Below are 14964 nucleotides of genomic sequence, written 5' to 3' on the forward strand. Positions count from 1 at the left end.
ACCTGAGAAACAAAGATGAGGAGCTCAGATTTGTTGAGTTGAAGCTGGGAGAGGCCTGTGAGGGGTGGCTTTGGAATGTAGTGGCAGTGCGGACAGTGCATGGGTGAATGATCCTTGCAGAGGCTCTGCCTGTAGGTAAAGGTTAGATGAGGGAGGTATTGGCATTCACTTGGGTAAATATGACTTTTAAACTTGAGCTGCTCTGGATTCCCTGAGTGTTTTGTCTCCAGTGCATGATTATCTCATCCTGGAGCCCATGTTTAAAGCACAGGTGATGGATTGGTCCTTGACAGTGGTTCCTTCTTCCACTTCTGAGCATTAGGGAGCCTGAAGCAAAACCTGCTGGAATAGCGGTGGGTGAGGTGAATCACATTGCAGCTGCTGAGAGGATTCACAGGAATGGGAATTGTGTGGGAAAAAATTACTCACAGACCTAAGGAGAGAGCAGACATGAAGGCAGGAGTGTCCTGAGGGGCTTGCTCCCCTTCCAGGCTCTGAATATGATATCCACAGGCATGGGAATGGCCAACAAAACTCTTCAAGGATATGAAACTGAAAAGTCTGTCCATTAAACAATTTTATTTCAGGAGAGCTGCAGCTTGTGATTCAAATGCAGTCATGCTCATTTTCAGCATCTCAAGTTGCTTTGGAAGGGTTTGGAGACCTGGTTGGACAAATCCAGCCTGTGGGTGGCCTTAACCAGGTTTGGTTTGTATCGCATGGTTCAGAAAATCCCTCAGCACCTGCGTGGCTTTCAGTGGATAAAGAACCTCCCTTGTAAAAGCTGCTTCAGCAGAGCTCACTGAAGGCAGATCTCCAAGTTTCAAAGACAACAGTGAAGTTCAGCAGTGGGCTCAGTGTAGCAGGTGCTCAAGGGTTTGTTTTTAATTTATTTTTGCATAAAGACTGATTTAATTTCATGCCTTAAAACCGAGCATGTGTTTAGTTGCTTTATTGAACTGGGGTCCTAATTCCCATTCCATGCAGGCTTTTAGTCTCTTTTTCCAGACTTCCTGGAAGAGCTGCAGAATACATCTGTCCTCTTAAGATCATGGAGCAGTCTCCTGGAGCATTTGATGTTCTCTAGAAAATAGCAATGTTTTATGTGGCCTCTTGGATTAACTCAGAGGGAGTTTAAGGAGCTGAAGGACGATTTGAAAAGGAGCCTATTTTTCTTGAACTGTGCTCAGAGTCCTTCCCTTTACTGTAACCTTAGCTGGCTCAGGTTTCAGGTTGCAGGCTCCTGTGAAAACTTGTATTTAGACTTTCTATCCCAAATGGAAATTATTTTTCTGGTGAAGCCAAGCCAAACAACTGCACACTGCCAAGTGCTGCTGCACGAGCAATTTTAAGTTACTGTGTTGAGAAAGGCCAAAAACATCTTGATGCAGAGGGCTGACCTTTTTGGTTCTCCATAAAACAAAGTCTGTCCAACACACTGGCCCTCTGACTTCGGTTCTTTAATAAGCATCTCTTTCAGATGAATCTTGTGGATAAACTAACCACAGGGCAGTGGATATAAATCCATCCTAGCCACTGTGAGGATGACTTTCCCCTCCTCTCCTGTGCTAATCTCTGTTTTTGTCCTGAAGTAGCAGCTTTCACTCTTCTGGTTGTACATAATCCTTCAGGTGATGAGTAGTCAGCAAACATTCCAGCTCTCCTCATTCTCCCCCATGTGTTGCCCTTTCTTAGAAGGAAAGAGATGCTCAGATGAACGCTGCCAGTTTGTTGTTTTTTTTTCTTTAAGAGCATTCCAAGGAATATCTGGTGGGTTTTTTTCCCCAAAGCCTCTGTTTCTCCCCACCAGTGATGCAGAACTTGCCAGGTGCCCACCTGCCCTGGAAACTGTGCTCAAACAGAGGATGGATTTTGTCAAGGAAGTGTGGGATTCACTTTGATTTTGCTGAGTTGAGCTCTTTCACTATCTATATTTTCATTGTGAAGTTAAAAGCCTGTGTTTCCCTAAGATGAGCTTCTCTGCACACAAACTAAATTTTTGCTTTTAATTGGGCCACTGCTCTGAGCATTTCCATCCCAGAAGCTGGGGTGAGAACTCAGTCTCATTGTGGAGATGGAGTGAATTTATTTGCATTGCCTAATTGAAGAACTAAAAATTAAATGCAGTTTTCCCTTTTCTCTTGCAGTCAAACTTTTTTTTTTTTTTTTTTTTTCCCTGAGTTCTGGGGCAAAGCTACTAAGCAGCAGTTTTTCTGTGTGCTGAAGAAAGTCTTGCTGCAATTTTGATGTTGAAACATAATAGCATTTGCAGCCTCGGGTATTTTAAAGAAATACATGGGAAAAGCTGGAGTCTTGAGAGCAGTGGATGTTCCCAGAGATGAAGGGTAGGAAGAAGCATCCTCCTGACATAATCCATGCCAGGTGGTCTCTCAGGAGTGGAAAATGCTTTGGCTTTATAGAGAGCACAGTGAATAGTGCAGGGTGAGACTTTGTGTGGCAAAGAAGACATGAGATGGGCCCTTCTCTTGTCAGCTGTGGACTGAGCATATTTTGTGTTGATAACTCTCACATTTTTCCATGTTGGAAGGTCACTTCATCTTGCTCAGTAAAAGAAAGAGCACAGATGATTAAATAAAATGGTCATGTGCTCGTGTCTTCCTGCAGCCATCATCTCCAGGAATGTTTTGACCTCTCCTTTTGCATGTAGTCGAAAGAAAATTTAGGAAGGATGCATCCAAGTGACTATCCTTACAGTATATAAGACCCAGCTGATGCAGTCAGTGGAGGTCATTCCAATTTAAAGATTTTAAGTGCTGCAGATGAACTGCATCTGGAAAATTCCTGCCTCTCTTCCTGAATTCCAAAGGAATCCCTGTGTGACCAGCTCAGCTGCTGCTCTCTCTGTTTTGAAGTCTAAATCCCACTGCTTTTCTGGGAGTGGCTTTCTGCTGAGATGCTCTTGTACTTCCATGGGATGGATTTCTCTGGGACCTCGGGAGTACTAGAAACTACATTTTTTTAACAAACAGTTTTTGCTCTGTTGCTTTGAGGCTGTGTCAGATGTCAGCACCTCTCAGCACGCCACCAGCAGATGTTTGACAGGAAGGCCTAACAACTGGCTTTTATTAGAGCAATGTGGCATCTGGGAATTCTTGTGTGAGGGTGGGAAAGGGGAGTGTGTGCATCTGTCCATGTGTGGCAGCATCCACTGCCTCCAAACTCACCTCCACCTTGGCAAGGGGTGTTCCACTGCCGTGGGTCATCCTTTTCCTCTTCAGTCCTTCCCTTCAGCTTGCATTCCTGCTAACTTCACTCTGCTGCTGCCTACTGTGAGATATTTCAAATTACCAGATGCTCCACTGTGTCTCTGTGGTAGCCCCATGCTTGTGTTGACATTTTTGGATCCTATCTATAGCTTTGGGGGCTGGTTTCTATTCCAAAGTCATTCCTTTATATTCCTGTAGCCATTTCTTCCATGTTTGAGAGGAGAAAACAACCTCTTTCATGCAGGTGAATTTTACAGCACCAATGTTCATTTGGTTTTATATTTCTATATTGCTTCATAGAGGAACTCAGTATTTCGAACCAGAACTCTTTGTTAATTCTTCTTTAAATGAAGTTACAAATCCTCTCTTACCTGGATGAAATAGCCACAAATGCTGGTGGAAACTGAGAATAGGCAACTCTTGTGTCTCATAGTTGATGTCCTCTGACAGAGATAAAGATCTTTCATGAATTAATGAAGAGCAGTGACCATGTCCAAGGGGAAAGATCCAACAAAATGCCCATGAGAGAGGCAGGCAGTGCCAAACCAGAGCAACTCATCCTTTTCCCAAAGTCCTCTCAGATGTGAATGGGAAGTTGACCAAAGGCTCTGTATTTTTTCTTTTTTTTCCTGAAGACTCAGAGCTGGCCAGCTCTTAGTTGGTGTTCCTACTTTGGAAAGTAAAGGATTCATTTCCACCTCAGTCTTTGGTGCGGCACATTAGTTTTATTTGTTCATAAATGTCCACAGTGGCTCTGAGGAATTAAGTTGGACATTTCTGTGCATGATTTAGGTAAATTTTCAGGACAGAAAATAAGTGATTTGGTGGACAGAGGTGATGGAATAGCTGTTTCACGAGAAATGCAGTTTGAGAAAAGTCATGCATTAGTGACCCAAAGCGATTATTTCAGTACTTCAAAATATAATTTCTGCACAGTCATGGGCCCAATTATTTATCTTTACAATTCTATATTACTGAAATTTTTCTTGTTCTTTCTTTGTTTTTCCATTTTTTATTATTGTAAGAGGAGTTTTTCAAGGCTGCCCTAGAACAGAGGCTGGACAGAGCTAAAGAATAAAGTAGGCATTTATTAAAAGGCCACCATGGATCCACCTTGGGCAGCACCAGAGCCCAGCCAGGGCTGCACCCAAGATGAACCAAAATGGTCCCAAAATGCACGAGCACTCCCGGGGGCTCTCCCTGGGATCAGTTCTGCTCCATTGGCACCTTGGAGTTCATTGTCTCATTCCAGCTTTAGCCCAGGCAGTCCCATCCTGCTTGTTTTTCTCTCTCCAGCCCACGGTGTTTGTGCTCCTGGGCTGAGATTTGGATCATTTGTCCTTGGTGCCCAGCTGGAGAAGGAATTGTTTTGTCTCCCTGCTCTGTGCAGAGAGCTCAGCATCACCTGATATGAAGCTCAGAAGTACACACTGAAGCAGCACAGAATCTGAAAAATAGAAAAGCTAAAACCTGAGTCATAATTTGGGTTTATCTGCTTTAAATACAGTTTTTAAAAGAAAAAAAGTTTCGCGCACAGCAAGGCTGTTGACTGTGGAGAGAAAATGAAACCAAAAGTAACATAATATGTGGAAGGCACTTTTCCCCCCAGCCAAATTAACCTGAGCTGAACCCTAAGGCAAATGTGACATTTAACCTTTCCTACTCCTGCCCAAGCCGTGCTGAGCTTGACCTCTGTCTGTGCTTTCCCATCGTCCTGGGGAGGGCACAGCTGAACACGCGGCGTATTTACAGTGCACGGGGATGGCTTGAGTTTCTTCTTTGAAGTGAGGCAGTGCTTTGGCCTGGGAGGTGGCAGAGGGGTGAGGGGTGGAGGGGAAGAAATGCCTCTGCAGTGTCAACATGCCTGGATCTGGCAGGAGACGTGGCCACTGCAGAGTCTGAGGTTTGGGAGCTCCAAGCCTCGGGAGGTGGAATCTGTACCCGGCTTTGTCTCCCTGACCTGACCATGCATGGAGGTTCTGCCATGGGAGGCAGGAGTTCTGAGCCTCCCTGGGTGCTGGAATTTGAAATGCAGGGAATTCTCAGAACTTTGGGCCTGTAAGGCAAAGTTTAGGATTAAACACAAAATTTGATCTGAGACTTTAGAAAACTTTAAACTTAGGTGCTACAAGTGAGAATGTAGTTAAAAGCAAAGGTGTGTTAAGTAGAAGAAAGTTTAATGTTTTAAAGTATGGAACTGTGAGTTTGTGTGTTATAACATGATTAATTTAAAAAGCTTACACTGGTATGAGTCTATAAAACAAAATACTTTAGAATTAGGTCAAAAATATAAATATCTTTGTTAGTAGTGTTATGTTAGTTAATAAATCTTTAAAATATCTTGTAACTAGAAGTCTTGGGACTTTTTGAGTTATGTGGTGAAGATGTGATCTGAACTCACCTTTCCTACCTATGTAAAAGATAAGAAAAATAAATCACATTATCCGAAACAACTTAGTAGTCCTGTCTCTAACTCATTCAAAATTCTTCACACATCCTCACACCTGGAGGAGAAACAGCCCCTTCATGGAGTTTGTATGAAAAGAATGAAATCTGGGAAAGGCTTTCTGTTTATATTTCAACAGTTCCTATTTTATAAAATAACAGTAAAGTGAGAAATAGGTAGAAAAAGGTGCTGTAAAAGAACAGTTGTTCTTTACAGACAACATTGTTGATGGATTCTATTGTCATGAGCACTCACCCTCCTTTTTATTAAGTGACAGAGAATTCAGTGACATAAAATGGGTTCCTCAATCACTTAACACACCTTAGAGCACTGAAATATAATATCAACCTTTAAAGAGTATGATTGTTTCCCTGAGTAAAATCTGCCTGAATTTTGTTGTAGTCATTCTGTGTAAACAGAAAAGCAAAGGCATTTTGTGTGTTACCATGGCTTTATATCCCCCTCAGAAACAGTCAGAAAGATTTTGTTTCATAGTTTGAAAATTGGGTTTTCTGTCATTGATCTGTCACTCCTGAATTTTCCTGCCACATTTCGTCCTGCCTTTCTTAAAGGACTTTCCAAGAGCTTCTCTTGCTCCAAGCAGGATCCAAACTTGACTCTATAGTTTGATGTGGACTTCTCTCTTCTGTCTGCACTGGGTGATTTATTTTGAGAATGAAAATTAAATATCCCCATTGATTTTCAACTCTATTTCCTAAATTTTACTTGGGGTTGTACTGTTACCTTGTACTGAACCTGCAGCTTTCTCAAAGTGCCCATGTTGGCATTTCTGCTCTTTCTCACTGTTATTTGCCCTCAGTAGAAGGCTCAGCCCTAAATGCTGAGGATCAGAAACTTGTGTGTCTTCCATTGGCTAAAAAGAGCCACAGGACACCTTACAGGGATGCCAAATTATCCTATACATTCCATGGAAACACTTTATTCAAGCCCTCTGAACCACCCTTTGCCAATTGCTGTATCTCTTGAATGGCAAGGATCTTTGGCACCCACATACCAATTAAAAGTTCACTGAAGAAACCCAACACACAATCTTTAACTGAAGAAACTCAACACACAATCTTTAACTGTAGAAACTCAACACACAATCTTAAACTGAAAAAACTCATCACACAATCTTTAATGGGATGTGATTCAGCTCTGCTGTTCCAGGCCTCTACTTTCAGGTGATGAGACAAAAGGGATCCTGAGCTTTGTTAAAGGCATTGAGCAGCTCCCACAAGGAGATATCCATAATAGGTGCTTAATTTGCAGTTTCCTGCTTTAGTCAGGTGAATTTCATGTGATGCCCTGGAGCTGAGCAAGTACAACCACAAACCTTCTGTGTCAGTGGGTGTCTGTGCCTGAACAAATCATGAATGGGAACTGCTCTGAGACTGCTGGGGCTTGTTGTACTCATGAAAGAGAATCTGTTCTAGGTTGCTGCTTTACCTGCTTGGTTTCTTTCTGTTTATCCAGATAGTTCTCCACTGTGAATCCTCTGTGAACCTGCCCTTGTCTGTTCTGCTGGAAAAGTACTGCGAAGCTTTGTCAGCCCGCACCAATGTCACAGGTATTTACTCTTCTGTTTCTTGGTGGCTTCTTGTTACTGGAGGATCCATTTTCAAAGTGCCCTTGCTCCAGGAACATCTCCTCCTGCTGAGATAAACATACTGTCTCCATCCTTGGCTTTTCCTTGGTGACAATGTGCAGTGATGTGAGGAGGAAGGAGAACTTGGAATTTTGCACACCTGGAGAGAGCTTCAGGGGAACTGCTGACAGCCCTTTCTCAGAGTTTAATCAGTTGAATTAGCTGTACTTACTGACTGATGTGGTAGTTGAAGATTAGTATAGTTGAATTAATTAGTATAGTTGAAGTGTCTTGTCCATTTATCCAGAGCAGTTTATAGAAGCAGGGCAAAGCACTTGTCTCTTGGCTAAAATACACCAGCACAAAAATGTTGCTGTAAGAGATGTGAAACTGGATCCAGCTTTGTCTCAGAAGGGGGAGAAACACACTCAGAGCCACTCTCCTCTGCAGCGTGACTTGGGGGGGCTGTGCTGCAATGAATGGTGCTTCTGGGGAAAAAACTAAATTTCTTCCCTTCCTCTTCACTTTCTTTTTCCCCCTGGTGAATATTCGTGGAGGAAGGAGGTTAAGATATAATGTAGGTGTTATCATTCAGCCAGGTGTCCATCCCTGGGAAACAGCAAAGGACATGAGGCTCAGGGAATTAAAAATCTTTCTGTAAAATGTGTTGGATCAGTGGTGTTTTATTCTGACTTAATTCCTTCAGGACAATAAGGTGATCTGGATATCAGACTGAAGTGTGAAAGTTGTGGTGCCTTAACTGCCTCTCAATTTGCATATAAATGGGTGTGTTGACCTGTATTATGAATCTGCCCCAAGTTCTGCCCCTTGCTGCCACTGTGTTCCAGGGAGCAGCTCTGCCTTGTGTAGCAGATATGTTTATATCAGTTTAATGACCATCTATTCCATTCCTTAGCTGGAAACAAAGGGAAGATAAACGAGGTTCCATATTTGGACCCTTCTTTTAGGTGTTCTTTGCCTTTTGAATGTGTTTGTAAATATTGTCGTAAAACTTGCCATTTATTCATGAAGTGTTTTTCCTTGTGCAGAGCTTCTGTTTTAGAAAAAAAACCCCCAAATTTCATGCCAGGCTGTCTTAGAAGTCAGCAAACAATTTATTTTTCAGTTGTTGACAAAATACAATTTTCTGGACTGTTTATGTGATGCATGAACACACGGCATATTTTCCAGTGGAGTGTGGCTACTGGAACAGAATTTTAATGGGAAAAGGGAAGGGAGAAGCCAGAGAAGCCTCTCTTCTATTCCACTATCTTTCTGAGGTATCACTGATCAGAGGTAAAGCAATGCTCTGAAATTATTGGAAGTTGATTCTTATTGTCAGTCTAACCTGTAGCTTTTTAAGAACAAACTTTCTATGATACTTTAAAATCCTGAGAACCTGTACTATGCTTTGAGAGTGGGTTTATACATGTATTAAACCCTAAATATAGTAAAATCTAGTAATCCTCAAATCTGCCCCATGGTCAGCCACAGGTATAAGCATGAGGTGAACTTTGGGACACTCTAAGGACAAAAATTGACTTTTTTGCTTAGCATGGACCGATGTTCTCTTCTCAGGGTGGTTGGTCATCAACAAGAACATGGTGGTTCCCATGACCTGCTGTTTTTGTGCTCCATGAAAACTGAATCTTCCAAACAGTCTGGGCTATTCAGCTATGAGCCTTCTCATTAAAAAATGGAGGTCTGCAATATAATCACCACCTCTTAATGGCCAGTAGAGCTCTACTGGTACAGTTAAAGACCAAAGCATGATTTAATCCTAAATTAAAACCTAAAATGGAGCAGAAACTAAATGCTTTTTCTTTATTGGGGTCCAAGGATAATGAGCTTCTGTAACTAAGTCTGCTCTAATATTTCCATGTCCAAAATGAGGTGAGCTGTGTTGCAAGCCTCATTTTGAACCCTGGTAATGACAAGGATGTGTCACATGGGAACATTGGTGAGCTCCATTCAGCAGCGTGGATGGAGAGAACCAGACCACAGAGCCTGCAGTGTCTGAATATTTTCTCTGGCTCCTGTTCTTTGACACACTGCAGATACATTTTAGAAGGGAAAAAGAAATCAAGAGAAGAAACCCAAGGAGAGCCATATTGAACAATCTTTATTTAGCTGGGAGAACAGTAAACATTAAGCTTTGTAATTAGTTATCTTCCCTGTTTCTTTTCCAGAAGATGCTGTTAATTAGTCCAATATGTTAATTTCCTCCTCTTATAATTACTAATTTCACCCCCCAAATATGTTCACACTAAGTATCCCAAACAGATGGCATAAAATGCTTTTGAGAATGTAATGCATGGGTAATTTCACAGAATGGCTCAGAGAATGACATTGTAAATTCACTCGGAAGCGATTTAAACCAAGAAATACTTCTTCAGAGTTGGAAAGCAGCACAACTCATTTTCTCTTTTGGGCATTTTTTCCTTGAAAAATCCCTAGATGGCACATTCAGAATTGCTTGGATTCAGTTCCTGACATGATGGTGTTGTCAATGAATGGTTTAGGTCATTACAGAATCTCCATTAAAGCCATTAGCAAAAGTATGATTAGAATGAATTTGTAAAAGTGTGAGTTAGCAAATTTCAGTGTCAAGGTCCACTCTATCACTTTTTACATGGATGAATCACACAGAGGAAAATCGAGTTAGAATTGAGATAGAATGATTTACAAAGAGATGAAAAAATGCAAAAGGGTAAAAGGGACCCTTCTGCTGAGTCATGAGGGTCAGAGTAGACCACCCTCGCTTGTTGAAGTCATTACAGAGCTTTGGTGCAGCTCAGTCCAATCTTAGTCCCAGACCTGGTCAATGATTTATATCTAAAGGATTACAGATGTCATTAATGAGCATCACCTAAAGCACCACCATCAAACACATCCTAACAAAAGTTGATCTTAATAAGATGTTGTAAAAACACCAGTTTACCACAGATGGAATTTTTACACAGCCCTGAACCAACAGCAGTCTGAGGTTTGTTCACAGTTTTTAGGTGGATTGTTGGAACTCTGGACACTGAGAATTTCAGACTTTCTGTGCTGCCAGGCACTGACCCCCAGGAGAACACTGTACTGACCTGAGGCTGTGGAGAAGCTTCCAAAATGGAATGGCAGAACTGGGATTGTGAGTGTGGAGTTTGAATAGAAGTGTGTGATATCACAGGGTGGGAAACTCAGAGTTTAAGGGGTTAGAATATAGTAATATATGTGAAGCAAGATAGAAGTTTTAAGGCAGTAGCTGGTCCTTCTTCTCCACCTTCTTCTCCATGAGTTTGGGTGGTATTTTGTAATTAGACAGAAAAGTTTGCATTGTGGGACATGAGGGGTTAGTTATTAGGTTAAAAGTGAAAATACTTTAAGTGTCATTTCTTAATTAGATAGTTTAGCTTTTTTTTTTTTAGTTTAGCCTTTTTTTTACCTTGTAAAGAAAAATAATTAGCCATTTTGTACCTTATTAGTGAAACACTGCAAAACTCATGCCTTGTAAAGACAGCTAAGTCTAAAAGAAATATCGTCTCGAGAGCTTCAATCTCAACCTTACCAGAGGCAGAAAGAAACCAAAAACCAACAGTGGATCACGAGATTTTTAGAAATTCCTAATCACTGACTAATTTAACATTTACAGAGGCTGTTAGTAGAACTTATTACAACTACAACAGTCAATCACAGAGCTAAGATGACAACATTCATACTGCACTTTCTGTAGGTATCTAAATTTCCTGGCCATAATCTGGGTAAGTAATTACTGGAATTTTTAAAAATCTTGTAACAATGGAAGGTAAGAAATGTTCCAAGGCTGTCAGAGAATGACTGAATATTCCCACTGTCATTCCCCACCCAACATGGTCCCACCCTGGACACACAAAAGTCCTTGGTACGGGGTCAAGGGACTCTTCACCACCAAACTCATTTCACCAAGGCCACAGCCTAGCAGGAATTCATGGATCATAGAGCAATCCAGAAGAGATCTGGGTGAAGGGGGAATTGCACCACTCCAGATGGGAAGTGCCTTTGTGAACCTGAAGAAAAAAACTGTATTTAAGCATTACTTCAGTCTCATATGTAAGACAAATTGGTTTAAATGGCAGAATTTATTCTTTTTAGGGGACTCAGCTTAAGATGTTTCTGATGTTGTGATTTCCTGGTCTGGTTTGACTAGAACTACAGTGATAGCCAGGATGAGCAGATGGCTATAATTCTATATGTCAGTATGATACAAGACTGAGTTATAATAACTTGAATTTTTATAGGAACTTGGAGGACAGAGGCCTCAGTTCACAGATATTCCATCCATTGTGGAATGATTTGACTTTCTCATCTAATGTGTTTCCACAGGAGTCTGCAAGTCTTGGCTTGCATCTGATCCTACGTAATTTTGATCTGCATGGAAATCTTTTGATCCCCCTATTTGTTCCATTGACACATTTGACCACACAATCTTTAAGACCTTGTTAAGAGACAATTCATCTGAAAGCAGGAATTTTATCCAAAAATAAATCAACCAGCATGTGGAGGGCCAATGCTACTGTGTCATATCTATATAAAAATTATATTCTCTGTTTTTCTTCTCTTTCTTCCCTTTCAGTCAGTTTGAAGGTTGCAGTTTGCATTTATGGTGGTTAAGTGTATTCAGACAACCCAGTAAAGGAGAGGCAGCAAATCTGATGTCATGCATTTCACTTCAAGAAGTCCTGGGATGCACTAAAAGGAAAAATTTTTTCTTCCTCCTGGTGACTGGATCCTCTTGAGCTGGGGCTTGGTTCCTTGCCCTCACTCTGGTCACTTTGTAGTGAAAGGCTGTTGTCTCCCAGAAATGGTTAGAACATTCTGATGCTGAGTGGTGCAGGATTCCACCTGTCCAAATCCTGGCTTACACTACTCTTGTGTTGTTTCCTCAAGTCTCTGGAAGCTGTAGTTTAAGGAAGGTGTTGGTGGGTGTGGGTCCACAACTCATCAAAGATGCTCATCAAGTCTCCAGCTCACCTGACGTCACTTGGAGTTTGCCATAATCTTCCCAGTAGCTAGGACAGTGTTTTATTCTAGAGGGTCCTCACAAAACTGGGAATGTATGAATAGTGTTGTTCTTGGCTGGCTTGTTAGTTTTGAATAATCAATTTCAATCATTCTTGAATCAATGATCCTTTTAGTGGATGAAAGTTTTATGACACACAAGCATATTTGATAATTTGTTTTCCATCCCAAACTGTGAAGGTAAGCCCCTCTCTGCTCCAGGGGTTATTTATTTCTGTACATCACACAATTCTGTTTCCTGGAAACAGGAGATTTGGCATCATTACATCCCTAAATATCCCCCCAGAGTAATGGTATGGCAGCAATTCTCACTGCTTCCCTTCTGATTTTCCCAGCAGGCCACATCAATGAGCAGTCCCATTTAGAATGAGACTGGGATGGGTGATTTATTTTCACAGATACTTTCACTCCCTTGGCGTCAACCTGCTGGCTGCAGCTCCCCACGCTGCTCCTGCAGCTGCCTGGGGGACAGGGCTACATCCACAGCTCCCAGGCAGAAAAAGAACCTCAGCCATCGACGTTTGCACCATCACCACTCGAGCTGGGCACCAGCGACCTTCCCAGCACTTCCTATTTTCAGATGTTGCAACAGCACTATTTAAATAGAGGTGATGATGTTGGTTTACTTTCCCACTGCCCCAAATGACATACCAGGCAGTCTAGCTCTGCTTGCTTCTGCTTCCCAAAATAAAGTTGACAGTGCTGGGTGTTGCTGAACAATTTGTATTACTGCACTTATAATTTTAAAAGTTGCATTTTTTTTTTGAGTCTGGTGCAGTTCCAAACTGAGGGTATGGAAATTCCTTGTGTATTAGGAAACTGTAGACAGTCCAACAAGTTTTGTGGTCCACTAGAGAGGATTATCAGAGCAATAGAAAAGTTTAATAATGCCAAGATTGTGGGTTTGATCCCTGTATGGTCCATTCACTTAAGATCTGGACTTGATAATCCTTGTGGGCCCCTTCTAAATCACTAATACAATACTACCCAGTCCACCACCAAACCATGTCCCTAAGCACCACATCTAATTTCTACATTTGCTGTAGAAACAAAATATTTATGAGGGGTTTGGGGTTTTATTTTTTGGGTAAATGACTTATGGATGAGATAGGTAAACACATCTAAATGTTCCACATTTATCCTAGGTGTCCAGAGGCTGATGAGTTCTTCCAAATCTATGACAACTAATCTCCAATCTGTGTAAAGGAGGCTGTAAAATGCTCAGCATGAAACATGTTTCAGTAAAGAGTTCCCCCAGTGTCCTGACCCCATGGAAAGGTGTTTTTGCAGAACCCCAATAAAGCACCAAAAGAAGTAATCTGCCCTCTGATTTTACATTACACGGGAATGTAAAGACCCTGGGAACAGACACTGCAATTTTTTTTCATATTTGAGAAGAGTGGCACACCTCAGTCCTGGCTCTGTGCATTCCCAGCAGCCCCTCAGTAGTGACTGTTACAATGCCCCACTCCATCAAATATACCAAATATTTGAATTTATACAGTTGGTACAATAAACACCGTTCACTGAAAGTGGTTTTTAAATTAGATAGCAATTATTGCACACCTGATAGATAATAACACACAGTGTAGAACCTCTCATTTTGTCGAGTCCCACAGAACAGATGGATTGCCTTTTCTGTTCACACAGAATCACCTCAGTGTGTCTGCTCCTAAACAAAAACACCCCCTGTCCTTTAAATCAGCATTTCTCTCTGGGTTCAGAGGTGATGAGCTCTTCAAGGGTTAAAATAACACTGTGGCCAGTCTGAGAGTAAACATGGTACTACAGAGGGCACTGTTCTGAAGGACGGCTGCTTCAGAGGATGTCTAATATCTGCAGAGTTGCAGGATCACCATTATTAGGAAATGGGAGAGATTGGGTGGAATAGGCAAATTTTTGTTGTTGTTGTTTCTGATTTCAATTTAGTGTCCAAATGTGGGAAATGGGTTTGTAGAGAATTCTCCAGGCCTGACAGAAGGCCCACACAGTGTGTGCATCCCTGTGCAAACCTTGAGATAAGAAATGCTGACTTAGAAATGCCACGGAATAGGACAGACATTGCTGAGAGAGAAATGGAGCCAGAAACAAGTTTCAAAGGATGACCTTGCACATAAGACCAGATACTCTGGAGAAATAGAACTAGGAAAATGCATTGTAGTAGGACCCATGAGAGGTAATTTTAGATGATTGGCTTTAGGGCATTTTCAGCATGATGTGGCAAAAGCTGATAGGCTAATAAATGCTTACAGTGTATTGTAATTAAGAAATAGTTGGCTTCTGATGTGACTGGGATGTTCTGGGTCAGAAAAAGCTTAGTCTGACTCCCACGAACCCATGACTGAGTTGACTCTCCAGGTTAGCGACGAGCCTCTAGATGTGCTATTGTTGACACACAGTTGTGGTCTCACCTTTGTCTCCCTGCTTTGGACAAAGCCAATGTTTTCATGCTTCTTTTGGAGGGGTATCCTGAACCACACTCAGAGCCAGACTCACCACAAAGCCAAGATGAGGCTGAGCTCCATCCATTTCCTTGCGAGGATAAACTCTGTGTGTCTTAGGCCTCTGTGAATAAACTCGTGCCTGCCAGTGCTGCCTTCCTTCAGTACCAACTACTGACAGCAAAAACAGAGGGTGACCTTCCACCATGTGTTCTAGGT

The 14964-nt window shown here is 41.8% G+C and overlaps 1 protein-coding gene across 2 annotated transcripts in view; it reads left to right on the forward strand.

The window, feature by feature from the left end:
* Positions 1-14964, forward strand: part of CRHR2 (corticotropin releasing hormone receptor 2) — a 151892-nt gene that overhangs the window by 8249 nt on the left and 128679 nt on the right. For both annotated transcript variants that reach the window (XM_072925271.1, XM_030264198.4), the window contains exon 2: positions 7150-7243. In XM_072925271.1, coding sequence (XP_072781372.1) covers positions 7150-7243 — 94 coding nt within the window. The remainder of the gene's footprint in view (positions 1-7149; positions 7244-14964) is intronic.

This window comes from Taeniopygia guttata, chromosome 2 (genome assembly GCF_048771995.1).
Source record: "Taeniopygia guttata chromosome 2, bTaeGut7.mat, whole genome shotgun sequence".
NCBI classification, from domain to species: Eukaryota; Metazoa; Chordata; class Aves; order Passeriformes; family Estrildidae; genus Taeniopygia; species Taeniopygia guttata.